Source organism: Electrophorus electricus, chromosome 17 (assembly GCF_041902795.1).
Source record: "Electrophorus electricus isolate QZ-2024a chromosome 17, ASM4190279v1, whole genome shotgun sequence".
Lineage (NCBI taxonomy): Eukaryota > Metazoa > Chordata > Actinopteri > Gymnotiformes > Gymnotidae > Electrophorus > Electrophorus electricus.
The window spans coordinates 20,227,490-20,251,650 of NC_137513.1; the positions used below are offsets into that span (position 1 = coordinate 20,227,490).

The 24,161-nt window shown below is 43.4% G+C and overlaps 1 protein-coding gene across 13 annotated transcripts in view; it reads left to right on the plus strand.

The window, feature by feature from the left end:
* The first annotated feature begins 644 nt into the window (after positions 1-644).
* The window catches only part of agmo (alkylglycerol monooxygenase), a 69,870-nt gene continuing 46,353 nt past the window's right edge, over positions 645-24,161 (plus strand). For 5 of the 13 annotated variants that reach the window (XR_014117901.1, XR_004776881.2, XR_014117902.1 and 2 more), the window contains exons 1-10: positions 648-1,190; positions 6,785-6,915; positions 7,088-7,239; positions 15,749-15,852; positions 16,341-16,436; positions 17,567-17,633; positions 17,790-17,855; positions 17,988-18,067; positions 18,843-18,977; positions 21,661-21,777. Coding sequence is in view for 7 of the 13 variants with exons in the window: in XM_081700150.1 (XP_081556276.1) it covers positions 1,068-1,190; positions 6,785-6,915; positions 7,088-7,239; positions 15,749-15,852; positions 16,341-16,436; positions 17,567-17,633; positions 17,790-17,855; positions 17,988-18,067; positions 18,843-18,977; positions 21,661-21,777 (1,071 nt within the window). In the remaining 6 variants the exon portion in view is untranslated. Of the gene's footprint in view, positions 1,191-6,784; positions 6,916-7,087; positions 7,240-15,748; positions 15,853-16,340; positions 16,437-17,566; positions 17,654-17,789; positions 17,856-17,987; positions 18,068-18,842; positions 18,978-21,660; positions 21,778-24,161 lie in introns of all 13 variants that reach the window. The other 8 variants (XR_014117903.1, XM_035533985.2, XM_027025629.3 and 5 more) reach the window with 8 other exon arrangements.

Sequence of the window (24,161 nt, forward strand, 5' to 3'; positions counted from 1 at the left end):
TTAGTGTTTGAATACCAACAGAGATTCCAATAACTCCATGTTTAAAAAACCCCCAAAAACCTTCAGTCTAACGCATTCATCCATGATTATTCTCCTTCAGACATTGTGTTAGAACCGTCATTTAGTCACACAGTTATGAAATGTCATCCATAAAATATGCCAAAGGTCATAGTACATTTGCCCAGATGAAAGGGTGAGTAAGATAAATAGTAAACTATAAACTGAGCTGATGTGTACAACAAAGAATATACACAGAAGTAAAAAAAAAAGAAGAGAAAAAGAGTATAGTCCTCATCAATATAGCAACAGTGACAACATATGGGCACATAATAATAATAATAATAATAATAATAATAATAATCATAATAATAATAGTAATAGTAATAAAAATAGTAATATAATAATAATAGTAATAACAATAATAATAATAGTAACAACAACAACAACAATAATACTAGTAATAATAATAATAATTTATTATTATTATTATTATGACAACAATTATTACTCCTAATATAAGAGACAAGTCCCTATACGTGCATTTTTACAATACTAAGAATCTGCATTACATTCTACCTAAACAATAAAATGCTTAATTCATTACAGTTCATTCACAAACTAATCACACAGTATATTACGCTCTTCTGGTTGACACAAAATCAGAATCATTTACTGAGCTTGACTGCTGCTTCTTTATTTTCTTCATAACCAACATTGTCTCAGACATTTATTCACTTTTTAAAGTGTCTAAAAATGTTGCTCTCCGTACAAATGTGAACTTGCAACATGAACGTGAACTAACTTATCAAAATCACTGGCCCCATCCCACACACCCGCGGGCGCACTGTAAACATTTACAGTCCAGGACAAAAGTCAACAAGATGTTACTTTAGAGTAGCCCATAGCCTGCGCGCTCACACACACACACACACACACACACACACACACACACACACACACACACACACACACACACACGCGCGCGCGTGCACGCGCTCACACACACTCTCGTTCGCGAGACCTCGTCATTTGCAGCCTTCGCAAGCTGACACGCTGTGCAGTGTAGTATGGCTCGAGCGGAACCCAGCGATGTTACTTTTTCTCAAGGTGGTCGCATGCTGTTCTACCTCGTGTCGCCGAATGAAACCTCATTTTCAGACGTAGGCGCCGTGCCCCGATACGTGGAGCAGGTAAGTTGGCACACGTCTGTCTATTTAAAATAGAAACAGCTGTTTTCAGACGACTACAGAAATCGGTCATCACCGTGTCTGTAACCCCAATACACACCTGCACAGGGGTCACGGTCTGTCACGGTGTCACTCACTAACGCGGCTTCCATACTGGGCGTGGATAATATCATACTACGGTGGCCCACAGCGTCATAACTCACAAAAACATATAAAAGAAAGATTTCTCTGCACACCGAATGAACTTAAACCTAAAGGACAGAATAACCGGAATGATTCTTACCTAGCTATGTTTCTACTGGACTCACTGTTCAGTTCCCTAACTAATAGAAATCCAGGGAGACATTTAACACAGCAAAAATAACTCCTGGGCATAAATGTCCTGATCTGGAAGCTCAGTGGTTAAGGTACTTGACTTGTAATTGAAAGGTTACCAGTTCAAGCCCCATCACTGCACATTTGCATATCTTGTCTAGCTAGCTGGGTAACAGAGCTGACTAATTAGAATGACTCACCAAACCTGGCTCTTACTTGCAGTATTTAAGTCTTGCATAGTGTACAGAAGGTGTGAAATGAATCTTTCCTACTCTTTAAAAGGAAAGGATGTGCTGGCCACTGAAAACTGAAGTCGTTTTTCCTTTTGGTACTTTACGCCATTGCAAACATGCTAACTGGTATTTAGAGTATGGACGTACAGCGGTTTACCAGAAAGTGAAGTATGAGACGAACTCTTAAATCAATTATATGTATTTGCTTTGACATGTAGGCCCAATGACATGCTAAAATAAAAATAATATTGATCACTGGGAAACAACTGATAGAGAGGTCTCCAGCATTCTGCTGGATGAAGGACAATCCAGACGGTTCGACCTAAAACCAGATGTCTGGCCATGCTAACTGCAGTGGTGAATAGCTCCCAGAAAACCTCTGCATTTGTGGATCAAAACACTAGTTTATGGCAGACAAATGAAACTTGAGGTCATTAAGGGTTTTCAGGCCACTAGAAAGAAAGTTTCAACACAAACCAAATAAATGTGATAAATAAAAAATCTGCAAATATCAGATTTTCATCAAATGATGAATCCCAGATCATTTAAATGTGTGAAGACATTAACAAGGCATTTACTAATGATTTCTTTTTACCTATTTAAGAATACTTGGATTGAAGAAAGGTGGGTAAAGTAAGAGCTAGCTTTATTGATTTCACGATTAGCAAATTTTTATAAAAAAGTATCAAATAAACAAATACATGTATATATCTGTAGAAGATTCCAGGTGAGTAACTGCAGTGTACTGTAGTTAGAGATGTAGAGATATTCAGAATTGTAGTGAAATATGCCACGTTCCCAGAGAGGCATTTTGATTATACAGCTTATGAAGGACCTCTGCCCAAAACATCCTGTTTCTTTGGAAACTGTGTGTACTTCACTATAATTTTGGATCTCTCTCTCTCTGTCTCTCTCTCTCTAATATGTTTTTGTAACCCAGTTTTTAAATTTTACCTCCAAGTAATGATGCATTAGCTAGACATCAAACAGACAGATAGATAGATAGATAGATAGATAGATAGATAGATAGATAGATAGATAGATAGATAGATAGATAGATAGATATACCATTTTCAAACCTGATTTTTTACTTTTAATAATAACTCAGTAATGCTGCTCTCATTAGCTACTTAAGTGTCCTGAATCTCTTCCATTGGGACACGCCTCAAATGCCACATTTTCACAGTGTTTTATTCCTGGTAACCTTTGCCTTAATTTGCGTGCACTTGTGACTTTTGGCCTGTTTAGTACTGCTTCAGCAGTCGTCCCTCAGTATTCTGCAGCTCAGCATCCCAAACCCTTAGACAACAATAGATAATGTCTTCTAGATGACACCACAAACATCTCAAACATGGATATGCAATCTACCATAACAGCACCTGCCATTCAAGCTTATCATAACCCAAACCTGTTGTTTTGGCCTCCCATGACAACAGCTGTCATTGACATACCTACACCCGAGGTTCCAGGTTAGTATAACTACACTGGCAGTTCTAGAATGCCGTAACTATACCTGTGATTCTTGCTTACCTTAACTACACCTGTAGTTTAGGTCTACCATAACTATGCCTGTGGTTGTAGACTACCATAACTGCATCAGCAGTTCAGGCATGCAGTGACTATACCTGCAGTTCAGCAGTCCATAACTACATTTGTTGTTCAGGTCTGCCATAACTACATCTGCATTTCAGGCCCACTGTAACTACACCTCTGGGTCTGGGCTAACAAAACGGCACCTGCAGATCAGGGTTTATGACCTCAGATCAGGGTTTATGACCTCAGATCAGGGTTTATGACATCAGATCAGGGTTTATGACCTCAGACCAGGGTTTATGACATCAGATCAGGGTTTATGACCTCAGACCAGGGTTTATGACATCATCAGGGAAGGTGACATCTGCTGCTAAAGCCCGGAGTCCTAGCAGCAGTGTGTACTGTGCTGAGAACAAGTCCGTGTTTACAATATGCATCTACAAATTTCAGACGTGCATAGACATGTGAGGGTGTAGGCATTGAGACATCCTAGTTTTGGACTAATCTGCAGTGAGAGATTGTGAAACTTCACAAGAGCACAGAGACTTCACAAGAGTGCAATAAAAAATAATTTATTTTTCCGCTACAGGAAATACAGTCTTTGAACCACAATCCATATTCTCACAACATTTCAGGCTGCTATCTGATCCTGTGCAATAACCTTTTGTCCTTTAAATATTTTAAGTGTCTAAAGCCAAAATGAATGGCTTTCAGTGGGAACTCCTCTACAGAGAGGAAAAAGAAAAGCCGAGACATGCAAGCACTTCGTTTGTCGTCCAGTTTACGCGATATGCACTGGAGGAACATGGCAGGAAGCCAACTTGTCCACGAACCTTTTAAAATCTTTTATGAGCATGAGATTCTCACAGTGGAACTGTGCAAACATTAGTGGTCAAGATGAAGAGTAAATGAAGGTGGATTAGGTTAGATTAGATTAGATTTGTTTTGTACATTTTCTTCACTGCTTTTTATTTGATATTATAACAGAGGCCAACATCAGTTTAAGAAATGGTGAGGATGTGTGTCAGGACGTCTTTAGAAGTGTCTCATCCAGTCTTTCTCTCCATGTTGAAATACCACAAGATTCACTAACAAGAAATACTACAATACAGTCAGAAGTTTTCTGGGTCACCTACATGAGAGAATGAGATGAATGCTTCCTCCCCTCACCCCCCACACACAGACAGAAGTAATTGCTGGATCTCTTGGCAGTTGTAAATCTGGACACCACATCTGGCAAACTAGAATAGGGAAATTGAATTTAATCCGTTTCTGACTCTCAGGACACAGGCAGAGAGGATTTTCCTATTGTTTGATTTGTCTACAACAGTTTCTCTGCATAAAATAATCTGTTCTAACCATCTTAACCTAATTGTTGGATGTTTTTAGAGACTTTGATATTTTCTTTTAGTCTGGAAGTATTTCTTTTTTGTGTTATAGTCTGAAGTACACAGTATAAACTAATGTACATGCTCACATTTAAAACCCCGTCAGTGCTGAAGTGGGTGTGTGTGTTTTTGGTTTGTTTGTAACCAAATCACCATATGTTCGTTATTTGAGGTAAAAGGATAATATTTCAATAGACCAACATAAACACACAAATAGAGAAAAGACAATTAACCACACAGCAGTGCTCCTAATTGGAGTCATTTTGTCACAAACATGAATTAACTAACCTCATTCACACAACTTTATTTGATGGTTGTCTCTCCCTCTCAATATATGAGTGTAACTGTCTAGTTGTGTCTGTAAAACAATGACACAGAGGAAGAGAAAGTACACGTGTGGTTAGGTGTTATAGCCGATCGCTTTTCCTATCTTTATTGTTTTCTAGAACTTCTTGTTTATCTGGCCCCATATGTCACACTGTATCATATTCAAATGTAAATAGTGATATATATATATATATATATATATATATATATATATATATATATATATATATATATATATATATATATATATATATATATATATATATATATATATATCACATTTGAATGTGATACAATGTGACATCTAACTTTCAGCCATTATGAAAATAAGTATGTTTGTATCTTTAGTGAAAAACCACAGCTATATGAATCCTTCCACAATCTAACCAAAAAAGAAGGGTGGGGTGTGTGTGTAAAAACATTCACATCTGCTTCTCAAATGTAATTTTCCCGACGAGATCCAAGTTCAGAGACCCAGCTCTTAATAAAAGCATTAGGCATCCCTCAACAATTTTCACAAGCCCAGAATGTTACTGCCTAAATAAGAGCTGTTTTTGTTTTTGTTTTTGTTTGGTTTTGAGGAAAATATTGCACCAACAAAGTTGAGTGATCTATGGAAGAAAAAAAACCCCTCTTAAACTCTTCAAGAAGAAGAAATGAAAGTTTCACAAAAGTACAAGCACATCTCTTATGTGTCTGGCATACATCTGTAGTCAGAAACAAGTTACCTCTTACACTGATGTTTGGGTGAAGCAATGTGAAATACAGTGTGAAACCAGTGAGATGCTTCATTAGGCGGGTTTCCTGGTCCAGATAAAGTCTCCTTTTGTGGGTGTTGTGAGGAGCGTAGGTCGCAGAGCTGTAGTGAGCAGCCAGATGTGGTGAGGTTTGGGCTGTTCCATTCTCATGCTGTGAGTGTGTGCGTGCCCTTCACATCCCACTGCACGAACCTGAGACATATTGTTCACATAAATGGGTGTGGCCTCAGTAAACAGTGCGGCATTATGGGTAAGCAATCATCATATTACCAATCAAAGACTTGTAACGGCCTGAGTGCCGCAGGGCAAGGAGCAGGACGTACAGACTCCCTTGACAGAGACAGACATTTATTAACACACGAAAAAGACAGTGGTACACACATAAAATAAACGGTGACCATTAATACATATACGGCTAACATGAAGAATGTGAACAAGAACATGAAAAATGACCGACAACGATGCACACGCCAACAGGGGTTTAAATACATACACACATTACGAGACTAACCAGATGCAGGTGTGTACTAAACTACATAGGTGTGGTTACAAACAAGACTGTACACGGTGGGCCGTACCACGTGACCAGTGGAAAGGAGAGCGTTCCATGAACTCAATTTTATATTCACAATATTTATATGCAAAATGTGTTACTTATTAAAAAGTACTAGCAGTTGATATTTTAACTGTGGTAGACATATTTAACTTATGGTGAGAATAGTAACTTTGTCAGCAACTCTACAACCTTAAACAGACTTGGAAGTGCAGACAGATCTTGGAACACTGATCCATCTGAAGACAATGCTGGCTTTAAATTCTGAGATTGAATACCTTTAAATTCTGAGATTTAATACAAATTCATATTTTGATTTGTCACAAAGGCAGTTCTTCTTGTCCTGGGTGTTCAGAATGGTTTATCTACATCTTCTATGTGTTGATTTGTCCTAAAGTAACAATGCAAGAAATTAATTTAAGGGAGAAAAGGACAGTTAGTCATCAATGCTGTCTCTAAACACCATGTTTGCATTTGTGTTTGTGTGTAGGCTACACCTTTCTTTGTCGGGCTGTTGTTGTTGGAGGTGTTTGTGGGTTGGCTGAAGACCGGAAACCTTCTCTTCAAAGTCAATGATGGAACCACGTCTCTCTCAGCGGGGATGATATCTCGTCTGCCTAAGTGAGCCGGACGTCATTCCGCTTTGATGTTGCACTTAAAGTAGCTGCAAATCTAAATGATTTTATGCCACTTATAATCATGCTATACAACAGTGGACAAACTTTTAAAAATGGTTTATTTCCCCCCCTAACCAGTTAGCGTTTGGGTTAATTGCTCATTCTTCTGCTCTCAGTCTCTTCGTGAGAAGTCTGGAGGTGTCCAGTTACATCTATGTTTGGAACAACTTCCGCATACTGGAGCTGCCCTGGGACTCTGCTTGGACGTGGTGGCTGGCATTTCTTGGTGTAGACTTTGGATACTACTGGGTCCATCGATGCAGCCATGGTATGTCATAGCCTGCCAGAATGACTCTTTAAAAGGCCATGCAACAGATGCACGTAGATGAAATCGCCTTTAATCTCGAAGGTTCAGTACTCCCAGTAGCACGGACCATTTCTATTTTAGACAACTGCTTTTTCTTTATCATAGTCATGTAACAGACAGGAACCACGAGCAAAACCCGAACTATGACATCAGCACATCGTCCATATCTGTATCAGATAAGATATGACATCAGCACATCGTTCATATCTGTATAGGAATTGCTTATGCAAGACAATGAAGTACTTGGAGCGAATATCACAGCTCCAATCCCTCATCTTTTCTACCCATTAAGACCAGTGTCTTCTTCTTTCAAATTTCCAGCAAACCTATACAGATTTTTCCCAGTCTGGAGTGCTGGTATATTGAAAGGTTGGGCAGTCCAATCACATTTTTCGTATTTACGTTGTTTTATCTTAACAATAACATATATTATGCTTCCCTGCCAATACCTTTACTTATAAATTAACCTCCCATATTTTATTGCGTTTTAAATAAGAAACTGAACACATATTTGAAGACTATAGTGTGTATGGTTTTGTAATACTGATGTGATGGCATATATGATACCTGGGATGCTGTTTTAAACTGAATAGATCAAACGGCAGCTCACATCCACAGTTGATTTAAGAAACATGACCATGAAGAGAAAATTTCCATGGATTGACTTCAAGAATGTTAAGAATGCTAAGTGCATTAGGTGTTAGAAATCCAGGAAATGCATTGTCTTTAAATTCATCACTTTGCAGCTTACCCACAGAGCTATTTTTAAAGCTTCCTTTAAGTGTGTGTGTGATCCACATTCGATGTTATCTTTGACCGGAAACACTGTTTTTAGGCTGCCTTCACAAAAGGCAACCCATCGAATTCACTACGGCCCGGCCCTCTGGACTGGCCTTCCGTGAAAAAGAAATAGAATCATTGTGTCAAAGGTCACTTCACCACCCTCATTTCTTACCACTGTAGTTAATAGGGATCATTGCTATTTCCTCCAAAGGTTAAGGACCATGTTGATCATATGTTATATCCATTTCAACCATTTCAGGCTTCGTTTTGTCAGAGCGACAGGAGATTTTTTTAAGGTTGTGGCTCTCCAGACTTCAGCGAGGCAGAAGTGAAGTGATGAGGTGCTCGTGGTTGGCATGTTATGTTTTCCATTGTCCAACGGGCCCATTCAAGATGTTGGGAATTTATGTCAGCGCGCCGCTATGTCCAATTTGTACCTTTTTGATGTTGGAGGAAATGATTTGTCTAGCTTTCCCGTCCTGTCCTTGCCTGCGCTGGTTTGCCCCGAGCGCCGCGGGACAAGCCTGAGCTTTAGCCGCTGCTGTAAAGGTCCCATATAGGCCCATAGAGGTCCTAGCCTCTGTCGTTACCCTGGGTAACGAAGGTGACCTCTTTTTCCTTTTTCCGTATCCTCTTTTTGGGACCTAAAAATATATGTCCACACCGGATTTCTAAAAATCCCTAATATTCCTGAGAGTTGGCGTTTGCTTCCTACTGTTGCTGTATGCTGTGTGTCTGTTGTTGTTTTTTTTGCGTTCCACTGTTCTCTACAGGGCCCACTATCTCACATGCCACAACTGATCCGTCAAGTACTGCTTCTCACTCTGGGTGTGTGTAGCTGTCTCACAGAAGCGTGTGGCTAGACAGGATATGTGGAGTTTAGCTTCATTGTGATTTTTTTGCAGTGAAAACTGCAAAACCACAGAGCTGATAGTGATGGAATAGGTCTGTATATGTCTGATAGTGATAACAATCTTGTCAGCATGCATGTAACAAAATCATTTGACATAAATCAGTCTCCGTTCGCACACAACCCACCACCTGCAGTCTGACTAAATGACTTTTTAGGCAGGTTGTCCTACTTAATATAACCTCCACTGGAGCATATTTTGGGAGATTGTGCCATATATTTTTATTTTTGAGCTATCTAGGGAGAAAGGAACCAGACATGACCAACTTATTTAATATTATTTAATATAACTTAATATTTTAAATTATATTTTCCTTCCCTTCATGTAAAGTACATTAAAGAGGGTCTGATTGTTTGCAGAGAAGATGGCGCTTTCAAGTTAAAACTGAAGCTATCCTGTATGCCATTAATGTAGCTTGGGTAGTAGTTTGGCTTTACAGTTTGGGTTCCCAGTTTATGCCACAGCCTAAACTCTTGGAGGTTTGCAGATGCAGAGATTGTGTTTTCTTCATGACATGCTGTTTCAAAAACCTCAGTCAAAATCTATTTCTTTCTTCATTTTTTTAACCAACCGGTGGTATCGAATGTCCATCTGGAGGCTGTTTGCTTGTTTGCATGCGCTCGGGTGCTTTAGGTTTCGAGTTCCACGCGTTGTCGTATTTTCCGGCTGCGTCCCCTGACTGCGGTTCCGGCGCTCCTTGGCCATCGTTCTCAGCCAGAGATGCAGCATCTTTCCAACCACACGCTGCCCTTCTCTTCTCAGTCTCTTCATACAGGACAGAGGACACACGAGGCTAAACACTGCACTCTAAACTCAGATATTCTTCCTCCAAGAGCGTAGGAGTTTCAGTCGTAACAGTGGAATAGTTGTCTTTATTATTACTGGTTAAATGTAACAGTTACTGGTCCACTAACCTTTCTGAACATTGCTTTTGGTGCCCCGGCTCAATGGAGAGCATGCCCGTGTGGACTGCTGCTCTTCAGAGCTCCTGAATCTGTGCTGAATACTTACACTATTCTCAGGTTTGAGAATAATCAAATTCAGTGTATCTGCAATTTGGGGGGTGGTGGGGTCTCCCCCTCACTCTGCTGTTTACGCCCAAGTGGGTCAGGGCGAGTCCAGATGCAGATGACCTGGCGACAGCTGCGCTGGTTCTGTTTGTTCTCACGCTAATGTGGGTCCACAAACAGACCCTCTCGCCTCCATGCGCTGCTGTTCCGTTGCCCGTTAAACGTAACCCAGGACAGACTTAAACCTGTCGAAAAAAGTCACTAAAAAGTCACCAGAGAAAGTGGAAAAAGCTACTCAGACAGTCTTCTGTTCAGGTAATGTTCTCAGGTCTGTTTCAGAGACCTGATTGTTTTTGCATCACTTGGTGCTGCTCCTGTCGTTTTATACGATGGAGCATCCCCGTGGGGACGGGGGTGATTATGGTAATGGGGCAACTAAACACTCTAAGTGAAGACTTTAGTCATGTTATCACAGGCATTCACGCTGGTTGAGGATATCGAGGGCAGATGAAGCCCTCTAACCTGTTTTTCCTCTTCTCTGTGTGCTCGGTATTTGAGGACACCAATATGCCATTTGGTTGCGTGAGTAAATGTTGTTCTGTGCCCTGTAGAAAAACAAATGATCGTTTAGTGCAGAACCTTGGTGAGATGACCGCAGTTTGCATAAAACCTCATTACATAAGGTTATCTCCTTTCTAGCTTCAGTGAGAAACACCCCTACAGAAAGAGCTTTGAATGAGAGCAGAAGGAGAAGCTTAATTAAAAGCTTTATTCCAACTGGGACCAGCATGTGTGTCCCCTGCCTGGTGCAGGGGTAGTCGCAGTGAAGCAGTCTTAGCAGCTGGTGGTGCACTGGAGGCTGGTCGGCTGCAGTAGAGACAGCAGTGACAGTGGTGCAGTGATGTCAAGACAGTGATGCAGTGATGTCAAGACAGTGATGCAGTGATGTCAAGACAGTGGTGCAGTGATGTCAAGACAGTGATGCAGTGGAGGCAGACAGAGGTGCAGTGGAGGCAGACAGAGGTGCAGTGGAGGCAGACTGTGGTGCAGGGATGTCAAGACAGTGGTGCAGTGATGTCAAGACAGTGGTGCAGTGGAGGCAGACAGTGGTGCAGTGGAGGCAGACAGTGGTGCAGGGATGTCAAGACAGTGGTGCAGTGATGTCAAGACAGTGGTGCAGTGGAGGCAGACAGTGGTGCAGTGGAGGCAGACTGTGGTGCAGTGGAGGCAGACAGAGGTGCAGTGGAGGCAGACAGAGGTGCAGTGGAGGCAGACTGTGGTGCAGGGATGTCAAGACAGTGGTGCAGTGATGTCAAGACAGTGGTGCAGTGGAGGCAGACAGTGGTGCAGTGGAGGCAGACAGTGGTGCAGTGGAGGCAGACAGTGGTGCAGGGATGTCAAGACAGTGGTGCAGTGATGTCAAGACAGTGGTGCAGTGGAGGCAGACAGTGGTGCAGTGGAGGCAGACTGTGGTGCAGTGGAGGCAGACAGAGGTGCAGTGGAGGCAGACAGAGGTGCAGTGGAGGCAGTGAGCTGTTAGCAGCTGCAGACAGCAGCAGTTGTGACGACAAACAGATTGTGTCAGTGGCACCGTGGGATGTCCCAGCGGCACCTGGGTCTGGATGTTATTGTTTTCAGAAGAGATCCTCTGTGGTGGAAGGTGGCGGGAGTTAACCCCGGGCCGCGGGGGCTCCATAAATCTTCTCCCGCCACTGGAAGTCCCCGGCAGCTCAGGTTGGAGGGTGTACAAAAGAACCAAAGCAGTCAGGATGTGGAGCCTGTGCTCTGCTCGAGAGAGGTGTGCCCCTGGGATACTGGAATAACATCAACAATAGCCAACGAATCAGCCACTCATCTACATGAATGTGTCTGTGTGTGTGTGTCTCTCTGTGTGTGTGTGTGTCTGTCTGTGTGTGGGAGTGGAGTGGAGTGTGTGTGTCTGTGTGTGTGTGTGTGTGTCATGGCTTGGCTATTGGAGTCAATGGGATATATCTTGCTCTGATGACGGTTTAATGTCTCTGTAGGCTAAGTCTGTTGCTCTTTCGTGCGTGTGCGTGTGTGTATCTGTGTGGATGTGTGTGTGTGGGTGTATTCCCACAGATACATATCCATAGTTCCGGTTGAGGCTATACGGATCACTAATACCCTGCCTCTTTTGGAGCCTTAAGAAGAAATATCACTATTTCTGTAGACTCTCTTCCTTTCATAATCCCTGAAACGTTCCGACAAGCAGCAGGGTGACAGGAACACGGTGCACTTTATGATCTTAAGAGGCTGTTTTCTTTTCTGGATTTATGCCAACAAGTGGCATTTTCAATTGGTGACCTAATGTCAGAATTCACAACAGAAATAAATACAGGAAATATAAGAAATTTTAATCATTATTCTGTCATAAATAATTTGGCAGATTGCTAAAATGTGAAATAAGGTGAGGGCAGAATTCTGTTTAAATGTATTCAGTTGGCTTAGCTGTTTGGAAAAATCTTTGAGAATCTCATTACATCTTTTGATTCATGGCTTGGAAAATATAAAATGGGGAGAAGACCTGGACCCACTGCGCTGGAAACGTGATAACTAGCTCTCATGTCCTCCTCAGAACTGTATTTTTAGTCTTTAGCAGGCCTTCTCCAGGCTGCTGGCTTGGGAGACAGGACTTCAGTGCAATGCACATGAGAGATGCCTGCTAGTGAAACCACTTCATATAATCCTGCAAATCTCTCTTGGTAAGCCCGTCAGCTAATTATGCACATGCGCTGAGTCGGACATTTATCGCACCTTCATAACCATCTTGGCTTTTAGAAGCTTCGGCCGGAAACCAAAGACAGCGCGAGGTTTTGTGGTGACACAGGAAGTATCGGCTGGCCTGGGTGACTCTTTATGTTGGTGCCAATCTTAGTGTAGCATCATTTAGTTCATGACTGGCCTTGCAAGTTTCATACAGCAAAGTTATCCTGTTATGTGTTGTTTAAACCCCATTAAGATAGAGGACAGAGAGAGATGACCTTTTCCACCTGGAAAACCTTAATTCAGCTCTTCTGCATCTTCAAAATCATCTCCTCAAACGGTTTTGCTGTCCTGGGGTCTGGAGGAGTTCATTCACTCAACTGGACCAGGCTCACGGTAACAGAAAATGACATGTATAGAAAATTACATATGCCTGCTGGTTTCCTTTGATCTGACAGAGGCTACAATAACAAGAAGCCTTTATCATAGTGCACGTACCTTTGATCCTTACCAAAGTTTATGTTCAAGGACAGACAGCTATATGAGTGCAAAAGCCAATGGGGAAACTTTGTCATCAGGGGTTTTTTCTCTTTTCAATTACATATTTACAGGCTTAAAAAACAGAGAATATGCAATATTGTATACTTTTGCATAACTGCACGTTTTGATGTTATTTTGAGGTTTCTATATCAAAGTGCAGATTAGTTTCACAATGACCACACAACACCAGTGGTTTCAAAACAGGTTTATATATCATGGTCTTTGTTATTACATTAATGCTTGGTATTTGTTTCTTTGTAGAGAGCCATAGTTAGGGAGTAATAATGCTGAGAACTGAGAAATCAAAATTGAGTTACCTGGTGTTTACACATCAATTGTTAATTTTTTTCCGCATCCCCAACTTGTTTTTACATTGTATTTTTGAGTGATATTTTGCAGAGGAGTTCTCTCTGCTGCCTCTCTCAAGCTCATGTTGTGGCGCTGGTTGTTATCATTAAAGTCCTACAACCTCTAAATGCGAACTGCCAATATGGGCCGCATGCCCTGCCGAGGTTGGTGAGCAAGGCCGCGAACGCCATGCTGGCCTCGCCATGCAGACGTCCTTCCAGAACCACATCAGTCATCCTCTCTCCCAGCCTGCCAGGCCAAACTGGGCCAACACTCTTTCAAATGGTGCATGGATCATCTGCGAAGGGGTGCCTGTCTTACTCTGATACAGGCAGGGGCTGGGAAACACAACGCAGGGGGCTTTTGTGCCGCCGCTGTGTTGATGACTTGCGTGGCAGACGAGAGTGGAGCTTGTTCGTCAGTCTGACCATGGCCAGGTGGAACGCTTGCTCTGCGGACAAGAGTTTGTTGGAAGTGAAAAATGTTTCGTTGGAAGTGAAAAAAGTGTGGGGGTTTTTTTGTTCTCGGGTGGGTTGGATCAGCTCGATCAATAAAAAAAGCTCAGGACACTGGAGCCATTGCCTAACACCTCATATGGTGCCAAAGATTCAGCAGATATTGACAGTTTCAAAACTCCACATGGACCTGACATTCCCCCCTGGAGCGGCACGCCTGCTCGGAAGACCCATCCGGAGCAGAACCTTCCCGTGTGGCCTTGGCAGCAGGCCGAGCCAGCCAGCTTGCTGTCGGCAGTACGGCCGATGGAGGTTTTCGGGCCGGTTCTGTCGCTGGCCCGGCTCCAGCGTGCTTTCTGTTTGTTCAGCTGGAGCGGGCCCCTGCCTGGGACCCTGGCTGGGCCTCTACCGATGGAACACGAGCCAGAGTGCCACTCGTCACGGCCGAGGCTCGCGCAGAGGACACGTCCCGAATGGACATGTAAAATTAATTTGTATTAGTCTTCTTAAACGCCGGTGGCAATATCACACACAGAATGACACAGAGGAAACACCGAAACTTGTTTCTGGTTTCAGGTCTAATATCCGAACCCCTCAGTGATACTTTAATATCAAACAACCCCTTGCAAATAATAAAGCAAGCATCAGCACACCAGAACCGGTCAGCCCGAGAGGTTCCGCTTGCTGGTTTCCGACTGAGCCTGAGAAGCTCTGCTGAGGTGTGAACACAGCACAGTCGAGGACGGCCTTCAGCTCTTTTGTTTCAGAGAATCCAAGCACGAGATCCCATATGGAGATTAATGAGACCTCAATCACAACAAATGAGAGCAGGCCGACCTGGAGTGGCAGAGCTGTGGCGTTCACTGGGGTCCACTCCCCATAGTTTACTCTAGCTCTAGTCTTTTTGTTTAAGGAATGTTTATGGCCAACACTTCAGTATCTGCAGACTGTTATTTCTACAGCTGACCTGTTTCTAGTCATTATGAAGTGAACCTAATTGAGTTGTATAGTTTTGGTCACAAATCAGTGGAAAATAAAATCCCACACAAAAGAGTTTTATTCCTACTTGAATTTTTTATTTTTTTTTTTTTGGGGGGGGGGGGGGTGATGTCTCTATTTAATTGTTTTGATCTTACATCCTAATTATGTATTGTGGCTAAAGTAGCTACAAAGGGGGCATGTTTAAGTTTTCATATGTTAACAGATTTCTAAAGAAACTGAGTACTGTGTGTGTGTGCAGTAAAAACTGTACGAGATAAGAGCTGGTTTAGAGAAATGCCCGGCATTCTAGGAAGCCACTGGATATCTCACAGCTGACAGCCATTACTGGGAAAGGACTGGAGTCTGGTGATGACTAGTATGTGGTTATAAAAAGATGCGTCGGACATTCAGACTTTGCAGGGTGCTGCAGAGACCTGCTCCCGCAGTACGGAACCTTCGCGAGGGTTCTTGTACGGGCTTTCGTGAGGTTTGATGTTTCACCTACAGGTCAGCCTAAGAAGCGAGCCAGTGCCCACAAGGCAGCCAGCCCTCGTGGGCCGGTGCGGATACGTTGGTGCTGTGGTCTGAAGGTAGATCCTGTTACCTGCAGTTCAGAAAAGACTAAAAGAACACCTCACTGCAGTAGTCAGTGCTCAGCGAAATGCAGTATTTATTCTAACCAAACGTGTGTGTGTGTGTGTGTGTGTGTGTGTTTCAGAACTGAATATCCTGTGGGCTGCTCATCAGGTCCACCACAGCTCTGAGTACTACAACCTGAGTACCGCGCTGCGTCAATCTGTGACCCAGCAGTGTGCTTCCTGGGTAACTTACCCCCAAAGTGCTGTAGAGTAGCATTTGCGCCTCACCCGGACTGACCCTGATTTCCACCAGTGCTTTCTGTGTGCAGTGAAATCACAAATCCTCTCATGTGTCCTCTCTGTCTGTGTCTCCTGAAATCTCACTGTCCCAGGATAAGTGAACCAGTAAACCTCACTGAGAAATGTAAAACTCTTGAAAATGGAAACTTAAATTAATAAATAAAATATTGCAGTTTATAACCATGCATAGCACAACCTTGCTGAGAGCTTTAACATTAGGAGATCTGCCACCCCAGCAACGTTTCCCACTGGTTCCAGTTCCAACACGTACCCCTGGGGCAAATATTAGCCTTCAACCATCAGTTTTGAAAAGGTTTAAAACCAGTGTACTATCCCTAAAAAGTACATTTCATTTGGTATATAAATGTTCTTTTCTTTCCTTTTTCTTGAGATGTTTGAATTGACTAAACCGACCTGTTTCTGTGTTGCCAGGTGTTCTACCTTCCAATGGCATTGCTTGTCCCACCCTCTGTCTTTGCTGTGCATATTCAGTTTAACCTCTTGTATCAGTTCTGGATTCACACTGAGGTGAGCTACTGATCTGACTTAACATTCCCACCTCATATTTCCAACATGCAGTACATACACAGTGCCTGTCCGCCGTGCTAGGGTGTTACGAGGAAAAGCACACTAATCCCTGCACTTATTTCTTTGTCGAACCATGTTTACGCTGTAGTCGTCACCAGGTGCCTGTGTCCCATGTCACAGTAAAACCCTCAGACACGTGTTCAGTAGGGGATAATGAGCTTTTATGCAGTTTTCCAAACGGAAGCATATCCGCGCTCGTGTCTTTTGTACAGCTGGGAGAAATTAATTTGGAATCATCTCCATCTTTCAGAGGTCTGTTAGTGAAAACAGTCCTCACATGCACGACTTTCTGAAAGATATCATTTCTGCCAGTTTTATAGCTTGTGCTGATGTTGCGTAATTTATTGACAGGATCTTCCAGGCTAATCCATCATTAAAACGAGAGCTAAGCCCAGACAAACGTCTTCACTTAAGATGAAATTCAGCTGTAGCTGAAGACGTGTTAGGCCACAGTACCCAGCACGCCTGTGTGTATTTACATTTAGACATCAAATAATTACTCAAGCCAAACACCTGAGTGTAAACTGAAAAGCTGCCTTACGTGAACAACTTTATATCAGGTTCACGTGGACTGGTGGGTACGTGCGTGCCGAAGCGTGCATGCAATTGCAAACCTTGCAGTCATGCTTCCCTCCGACCTCTTGCTCTTTTCCCTCATGGTCGGCGTCGCTGTTTCCTCTTTGCGCAGTTAGCCGAGCTTCACCGGAGCTCATCAGACAAGAAAACACTTGATGTTAATGATGCTTCATGCCAGAAACCGTTAGCGTGCATGTGATCCTCGCATACTTTGGGTCCTGGACGATTCCTCCGTAGCGTTGTTGGCCAAAACAAAGACAAGGCAATCAATAGAAGAGACTGATCGCACGCTGGGGCGAACACCGCGACTCCCGCTACATCTGTGTTTAGCAATGTGGAGAAGTTGGCACAAGAAGACCCCCCACCCAGGCTGAAGGGGGTTTTCGGCTTCTCATTTACTGGTTTACACGGTTCTAAACAATCGCATTTCAAAGGCCTGCCGTTGATTAAGATATGGCACGAAATGTTTAATTTTTGAATGTTTCTTTCATCAGCTTATCAGTGATCTTGGTCCGCTGGAGTGGATCCTTAACACTCCTAGTCATCATAGAGTTCATCACGGTAAGGGATGTCCATGTCTGGTAGGTCATTTTTAACAGCCCAAAACATTTTTTGTGCATTTCTGACCCCCTTTAAAATGATTAAAAACCATATCAATCAAGAACCAGTATATCAAGTGCTTATTATTTATTCTTCGTTCATAATTTTGATTGGCAGGGCGAAACCTGTACTGTATTGATAAGAATTACGGAGGAACTCTTATTATTTGGGACCGGTTGTTTGGTAAGTGTGTGTGTGTGTGTGTGTACACCTGCATGCAGTGGAAAGACTGCTAATGCTTTTTATAGTTTTTTCAAAAAACTAAAGAAGCATACATGAATTTTTGCCTATATGATCTATTATTTTAACGTGTAGGAACCTTTGCTCCAGAAGGTGACAAAGTTGTCTACGGACTCACACATCCCATCAACACATTTGAAATCTTGTATGTTCAGGTACGTGGATTAGAACACAAGGAGGTCAGCATGTCGGTAAAAAATGGTTTTGTGTAATTCATGTGCTGTTTTTCATGAACCACAGATACTGATCAACCCTGGCCATGTTTAACCAGTGCCTGAAACAGCCAGCCAGGAAAGAACCAGAACCATTTCCCAGAGAATCCCTCAAATCCGAAATAACTGATTTTATTACTATTATTATGACTCACATTAAGCTACTTGCTGTAATATGTCCCATACTGTCACCAACCGCTGTGCTACCAAAATAAGTGATCCGTCAGTCTCTGCATTGCTTTGCGCCAACTGAAAATGTCAAAGAAAAGTCCCCCTGTCAAAATGTCAACACAAAGTCAATGGACTGAGCACAAGAAGTGAGTAGAAAGACTAGCAAAACCGTCTGTCCCGGTTTCAGAGTGTCAGGATAAATGTAGCTGTGTGCTGCTCTCCTCACATGTCCCTGCCAGTGGACAGGACGCACTGAAACCATAACATTATTACTCTACTTTAAACAAACCGCTCAGGAGAGGTGAAAAAGTTTGGAAAAGTGCTGCAGAAGTTACTTTTGATTATTTTCTCTGCGCTGGCTAGCTAACGCCATCTGTAAGCACGGTCTAATCTGTGACAAGAAATGTTTAAACACAGTGTTCAGTGTCAGGAAGGATAAGAATGGCATTAGTGTTTTGGGATTACTTTGGGTCTTTTTTTGCACACTTGCATCTGAAATGATTTTCAGCATTTTTGATGTTTAGTTTTTCCCTTTCCCCCTGTGAAGTTCCACTATTACACATACCTGTGGCAGCAGTTCGTCAACGCCAACGGCATCGCACACAAGCTGTCCGTCATCTTTAAAGGCCCAAGCTGGGAGCCAGGAAAACCCAGACTGGGCGATCACGAGAACGTGCCCAAGGTGGGAATCCACTCTGCTCTCACATGCTTTACTTTCAGTACAACAGGAAGGATGTGAAATGTAGACGTGTCCATTTTCTACTTGAGTGAAATGTCCTGAAAATGGACTTTCTTTTCTCCTATGACATTCTTTAGATTCAGCACTGCTGTGTTTGTAAAGTTGTAAAGTTCATGATCTGTCAGACCCGTTCCAAGTCTAATTTTTATATGCTTTCTTACTTAACAAATGCACGACATTTTACAGTTTAGCTGATTCGGTTTGGATGATTCGGTTCAGCTGTACCACTCTTGCAATCAAGGACTTTGACTGAAAAAGTCTGTGAACCCTCAGTAAGTAACGCCATCTACTTTACTGCTCAGAACCCCTCAGCCAGCTGCCTTCTGTATCTATTGTTTAGTGTAGTGCAGCGGTGAGGAGGGATTTGCGGTGAGGAGGGATTTGCGGTGCAGCGGTGAGGAGGGATTTGCGGTGAGGAGGGATTTGCGGTGCAGCGGTGAGGAGGGATTTGCGGTGCAGCGGTGAGGAGGGATTTGCGGTGAGGAGGGATTTGCGGTGCAGCGGTGAGGAGGGATTTGCGGTGCAGCGGTGAGGAGGGATTTGCGGTGCAGCGGTGAGGAGGGATTTGCGGTGAGGAGGGATTTGCGGTGCAGCGGTGAGGAGGGATTTGCGGTGAGGAGGGATTTGCGGTGCAGCGGTGAGGAGGGATTTGCGGTGAGGAGGGATTTGCGGTGCAGCGGTGAGGAGGGATTTGCGGTGCAGCGGTGAGGAGGGATTTGCGGTGCAGCGGTGAGGAGGGATTTGCGGTGCAGCGGTGAGGAGGGATCTGAGTCTGTGTTTCTGTCTCAGTTCTCTAAGCATGGTCTCATATTCTGACCCAATTCTGGTAGCAGCAGGGCTGAAGTTCCTTCGGGAGGGGACAGATGGACATCCTGCTCTTTAAAAATCCCCTTTTAACCCTTTCTAGTTTTCTACGATTCAACCAAGTTCTCTGAAATCTCTGACTCTTTGCATTTCAAGCCTGTTTTACATGAGTGCTGCTGTGAAGATCAGTTATCTGGAAGCTCGTGATTATAGCAGAGAGGTATTTTTAGATTGACATTACAGGTCAAATCCAGGCATAAATTGATTGGCACACCTGGTTCCAGTTAGCTTCCTTTCTGGAGGTCATTCCAGAGGAGAGATTCTTTACAGGAGATACTTCTAGAGAGTCACACACTTATTTCCGTCAGTGACTTTCATTGCTTCAACCATTTTCTCAAACCTGGCACTGTAAAAGCTTCTGTTTGTCTTTATTTCCTATTATGCTTTAGATGATCAGATCACATTTTAGGAGCCCTGCATGCAGAAGTCCAGAGAATTGCAAAGGTTTTATAAACTTATGTGAAACCACTTGCATTTCAGTGACATAACAAGTCTTGAGAATGACTCCAGGCTGGCTTTACAAGTATAGTCCTGTGCCAGAAAAGTCTTAAAAGGCTTTGCGGACTGAAACACAATAGGCTTAGTTTTCACTTGCCTTTAAAATGTAGCTTTGTAGGGTAAAGGCAGTGGTAGCACTGAAGTCTTCCCAACAGGACCAGTGGTGGCTTGCTTTGAAGTGGGCCTGGGCGTGGGACACACGCAGCCATTCCCACATCGCACGCGAAAGAAAGACTCTGGTCTCTCTCTCTCCCTCCTTCTTCTGTTCTCTCTCTTTTTATTGTCACTCAATCTCTGTCTTTCTTGGTCTCTCTCTCTCTCTCTCTCTCTGTCTCTCTCTCCCCACATTGTAATTAAGGCAGTCTTAAAGAAATCCCTGCTGACCCTGAGCATGCGGTGATTGCTGGAATTTGACCGAAATACCTTGCGAGGTGCTCAGGGGTGGGTGAGCTGATCCAGGCCTGCGGGAGAATACAAAAGATATTACATCCTTTTTTGGCTTGATTATATAAGACGGATTTCTCAGGTCTGAGATTGCCATTATGCTATTGTTATAGTTAAACAGTAATATGTGGATATTTGGGTCATTATTCACCCAGCCAGTCCAGCGATAGTGCTGGTGCTAAAAAAGTGGCGGGTCAGCCGATTTTAAACCTTGGCATCTGGTCTTTTAGTAATATTATGCTAAACCAAATCATAGAGACAGCAAAAATGTTTGTGGTATGATTTAAAAAAAAAGCTGTTAGAGAAATAAATATGCTAAACCAAGTTCAGTTGACATACTTAAAATGCATACACACCTGGGCAAACAAGAGGCAAAACCCAAAATTATATTTAAAATGAACACGAGCTAAAAAGTGTACTCGCGTGGCGTCATAGCTGTAGTGAACCGATGGAGGTGATAAGCTGGACACAGGGGAATTCACTTAGTCTTCGTCTACACAAATATAAAGTCATAATATTTGACGTACAATTCAAAACTCAAATGCCTGAGTGTTCAGAATGTCCAGTTATTTGCTGTTGAGACCATTAAAACTTTTGGATTTGGCCTTTTTTTGTGCCCAGGAGTATAGCTGTAGTGAGACAGACCTTACCATTAGTGTTAGTTACTAGGCTGAATAGATATAAGCAAACATGTTTACTGGTTATATTTGGAAGACAAGCGTCCTCCGTGCTGTGGCTGACTTTAATCTCATCTATTACCAGACTAAACCTTTACACGAGTGGTATTTCCATTTCATAAATACCCTGCGTTTGTTTTCAGATCACGGGTAAGGAAGTGGCACACGATCCAAAATGGTCACCTGCGCTGCAAGCATACGTTCACGCCCACTTCCTGCTTCTGCTGTGCGTCTACAACGACGTGTTTGACACGCAATACGTGAGTGCTGCAAGCTCGCTCGGTACGGCCTAGAGCTTCCGAATCCCTTTGACGGAATGGCGATCCTCTGGGAATTGCGTTTACCTTCAACGTTGGTCGCTCAGGGCCAGATTTGTCCTGGGCATGGGCCAGGCCTTTCATGTCCATGCTAATCTCTCCTTGTTTTTCACTGGTTCACTGGAAGCTTTTAATTTGCTCGATACTTAATACTTCTGCGCAAGGTCTATTATCAGCGCTCAGACAAACCCGGTCATCCCTGTCATTATCTCAGTTATAATGGAACCTTTCACTAGGATGCAGGGACAGGCTACGTTTAAATAACCTTTGTCTATTATTTTCCATCTCACTCCACAACTCCTACCTCCTACCCCCCAAAACACACACACACACACACACACACACACACACACACACACACACACACACACAAGTGAGACGGCGCATTCTCTTCTTGGACGTCTGTGTTCTCCAGGCATAGCTTCGGTTAGCCAGCATTCGCAGGCCCACCCTGCTCCCTGCTGAAATGAAACAGCTCATCGTCTCTTCCCACCTCTGTGGTGTTCTCTCGCTTGGCTGTGGCCCACTGATCACCTCCCCACCACCCTCCCCTCAGTCGCCAACCGATAAAACAGCCGTCGGTGGTCCAACAACCAGCGCAAACGTTCTGAAAGCCAAGTCAACCATTTCCCATCGCCCGAAAAACCTTCCTGTTGCATCAATCACCCTTCTCGGGGAAAATAACAAAGAAAGCCTTCAGGCCAAGCAATAAATAATGTCACAGTGTGTATTTATACCTCCGTGTACCGCGCACATTTATGTGCAGTAACAAGTGAAGCTACAGCACAGCTTAGTGGTACTTCAAAGAAAGGAAAACATTTATGTTAGGGCCAGGCGAGTTACCTCTCGATTGCATCACCCGTACTGGACTATCAATCTCACTAGCTGTTTGACTAGCTGTTATTTATTGAGGTTGCACGAACTGACCACTGTTGATATGCTAATTGCTTAACTCAGCAGAAACCCAGGTTGGAGATTACCAACCACTTTGCGGTGTTGATGGTAATAGTAGTAACGATGCTGATGTTAAAGTCGCTAAAGTTCATCTCCGTGGCCTTGGGAAGAGGGGAAACAGAAACGACGCTTGCCTGCGCCTACGGTCCCCAACGAGAGCTCAGATTCTCCCGTCTTTTTTTTTCTACACTTTTGCTTCGTGTTATTGCTGAAATAGGATATGGCGACAAATTAAAAATGAACTGGAAGGACGTCGAAAACATAAGCCAGACCCGAGGGACCAGACGGAGGGGTGTTTTCACAGAGTTTTCCCCGCTGAGACCTGGACAGTTTCATAGTTGCGCAGGGTTGGCATATCAGTCTTATCAAAGCCCATTTGGAGGCCCAGCCCTCTAACCCCACCTTACACTGCCCTGCAGCAGATGGAATTCACCAAACGAACCCCCCAATTAAAGTCCACCCATACCATTTTCAAATTATCACCCAATTATCTTTTCTGCCCGTGTTAATAAAACCTCCTTCTGCCATGTTTCTGCATGCCGTTAAGTTTGATAGAAAGAAAAAAAAAATCTTTTCTTTCTTTTTTTGAAGTGGTACTTAAAATTCAGGTCAGAGTAGCACTTCTGTACTTTACATTTCACAGCACATTTTAACCCAAGCAATCAACAACTAACTCTGCGTGGTGGTAGAATGCGCAGGCGGCTCCTGCAAATGTCCAGCAAATAAACATGGCTCCAGTGTTTAGGATCTGAGGTCAAGGATCTCAGGTCAAGGATCTGAGGTCAACATTTGTCATAACTGTTTAGCTGCTCAGCAGCCCATCTGAAGTGTGTGCTGCGGTCTTCCGCTGTCCCGCGTGTGTCGTCTTTCCCACAGGATCCGAGGGAAAGCACAGCTTGAATTGGGGAATATGGGAACTTATCAGGACAGGACACAACCTAAACATACGACATACAGCAAGGCCTGCCCAGCTGCACTGCACGCAGTCGCTGGCAAATAACACAGAAATGACCCTTGAGGGGTTGCACTACACCCAGGAGAGAGGTACTTCCGAGGTCTGTGAGCTGAAGGCAGTGGAGCAAAGATCCACGAAACTTCAGCTCTGCATCCACAGCACTTCTTATGTATGTCAAGGGGGTCATTTGTAAGTTTTTACACAGGTCAGTCAGCATGAGCCGCCCGTAACTCGTGAGATTGTTGGCCAGTCCATTATAATGCAGCCTTACTCAGTAGAATCATCATGGGTGTAATGAGATTTTTTAGCTCAGGTATAAGTATAAAGAACCCAAGGATGATGAGGTTGCTGTGACGATTGGAGGAGAGTTGTGCACAGACACGCGCTGGACTGTGGGTTGCTAAAGATGCTACACTAG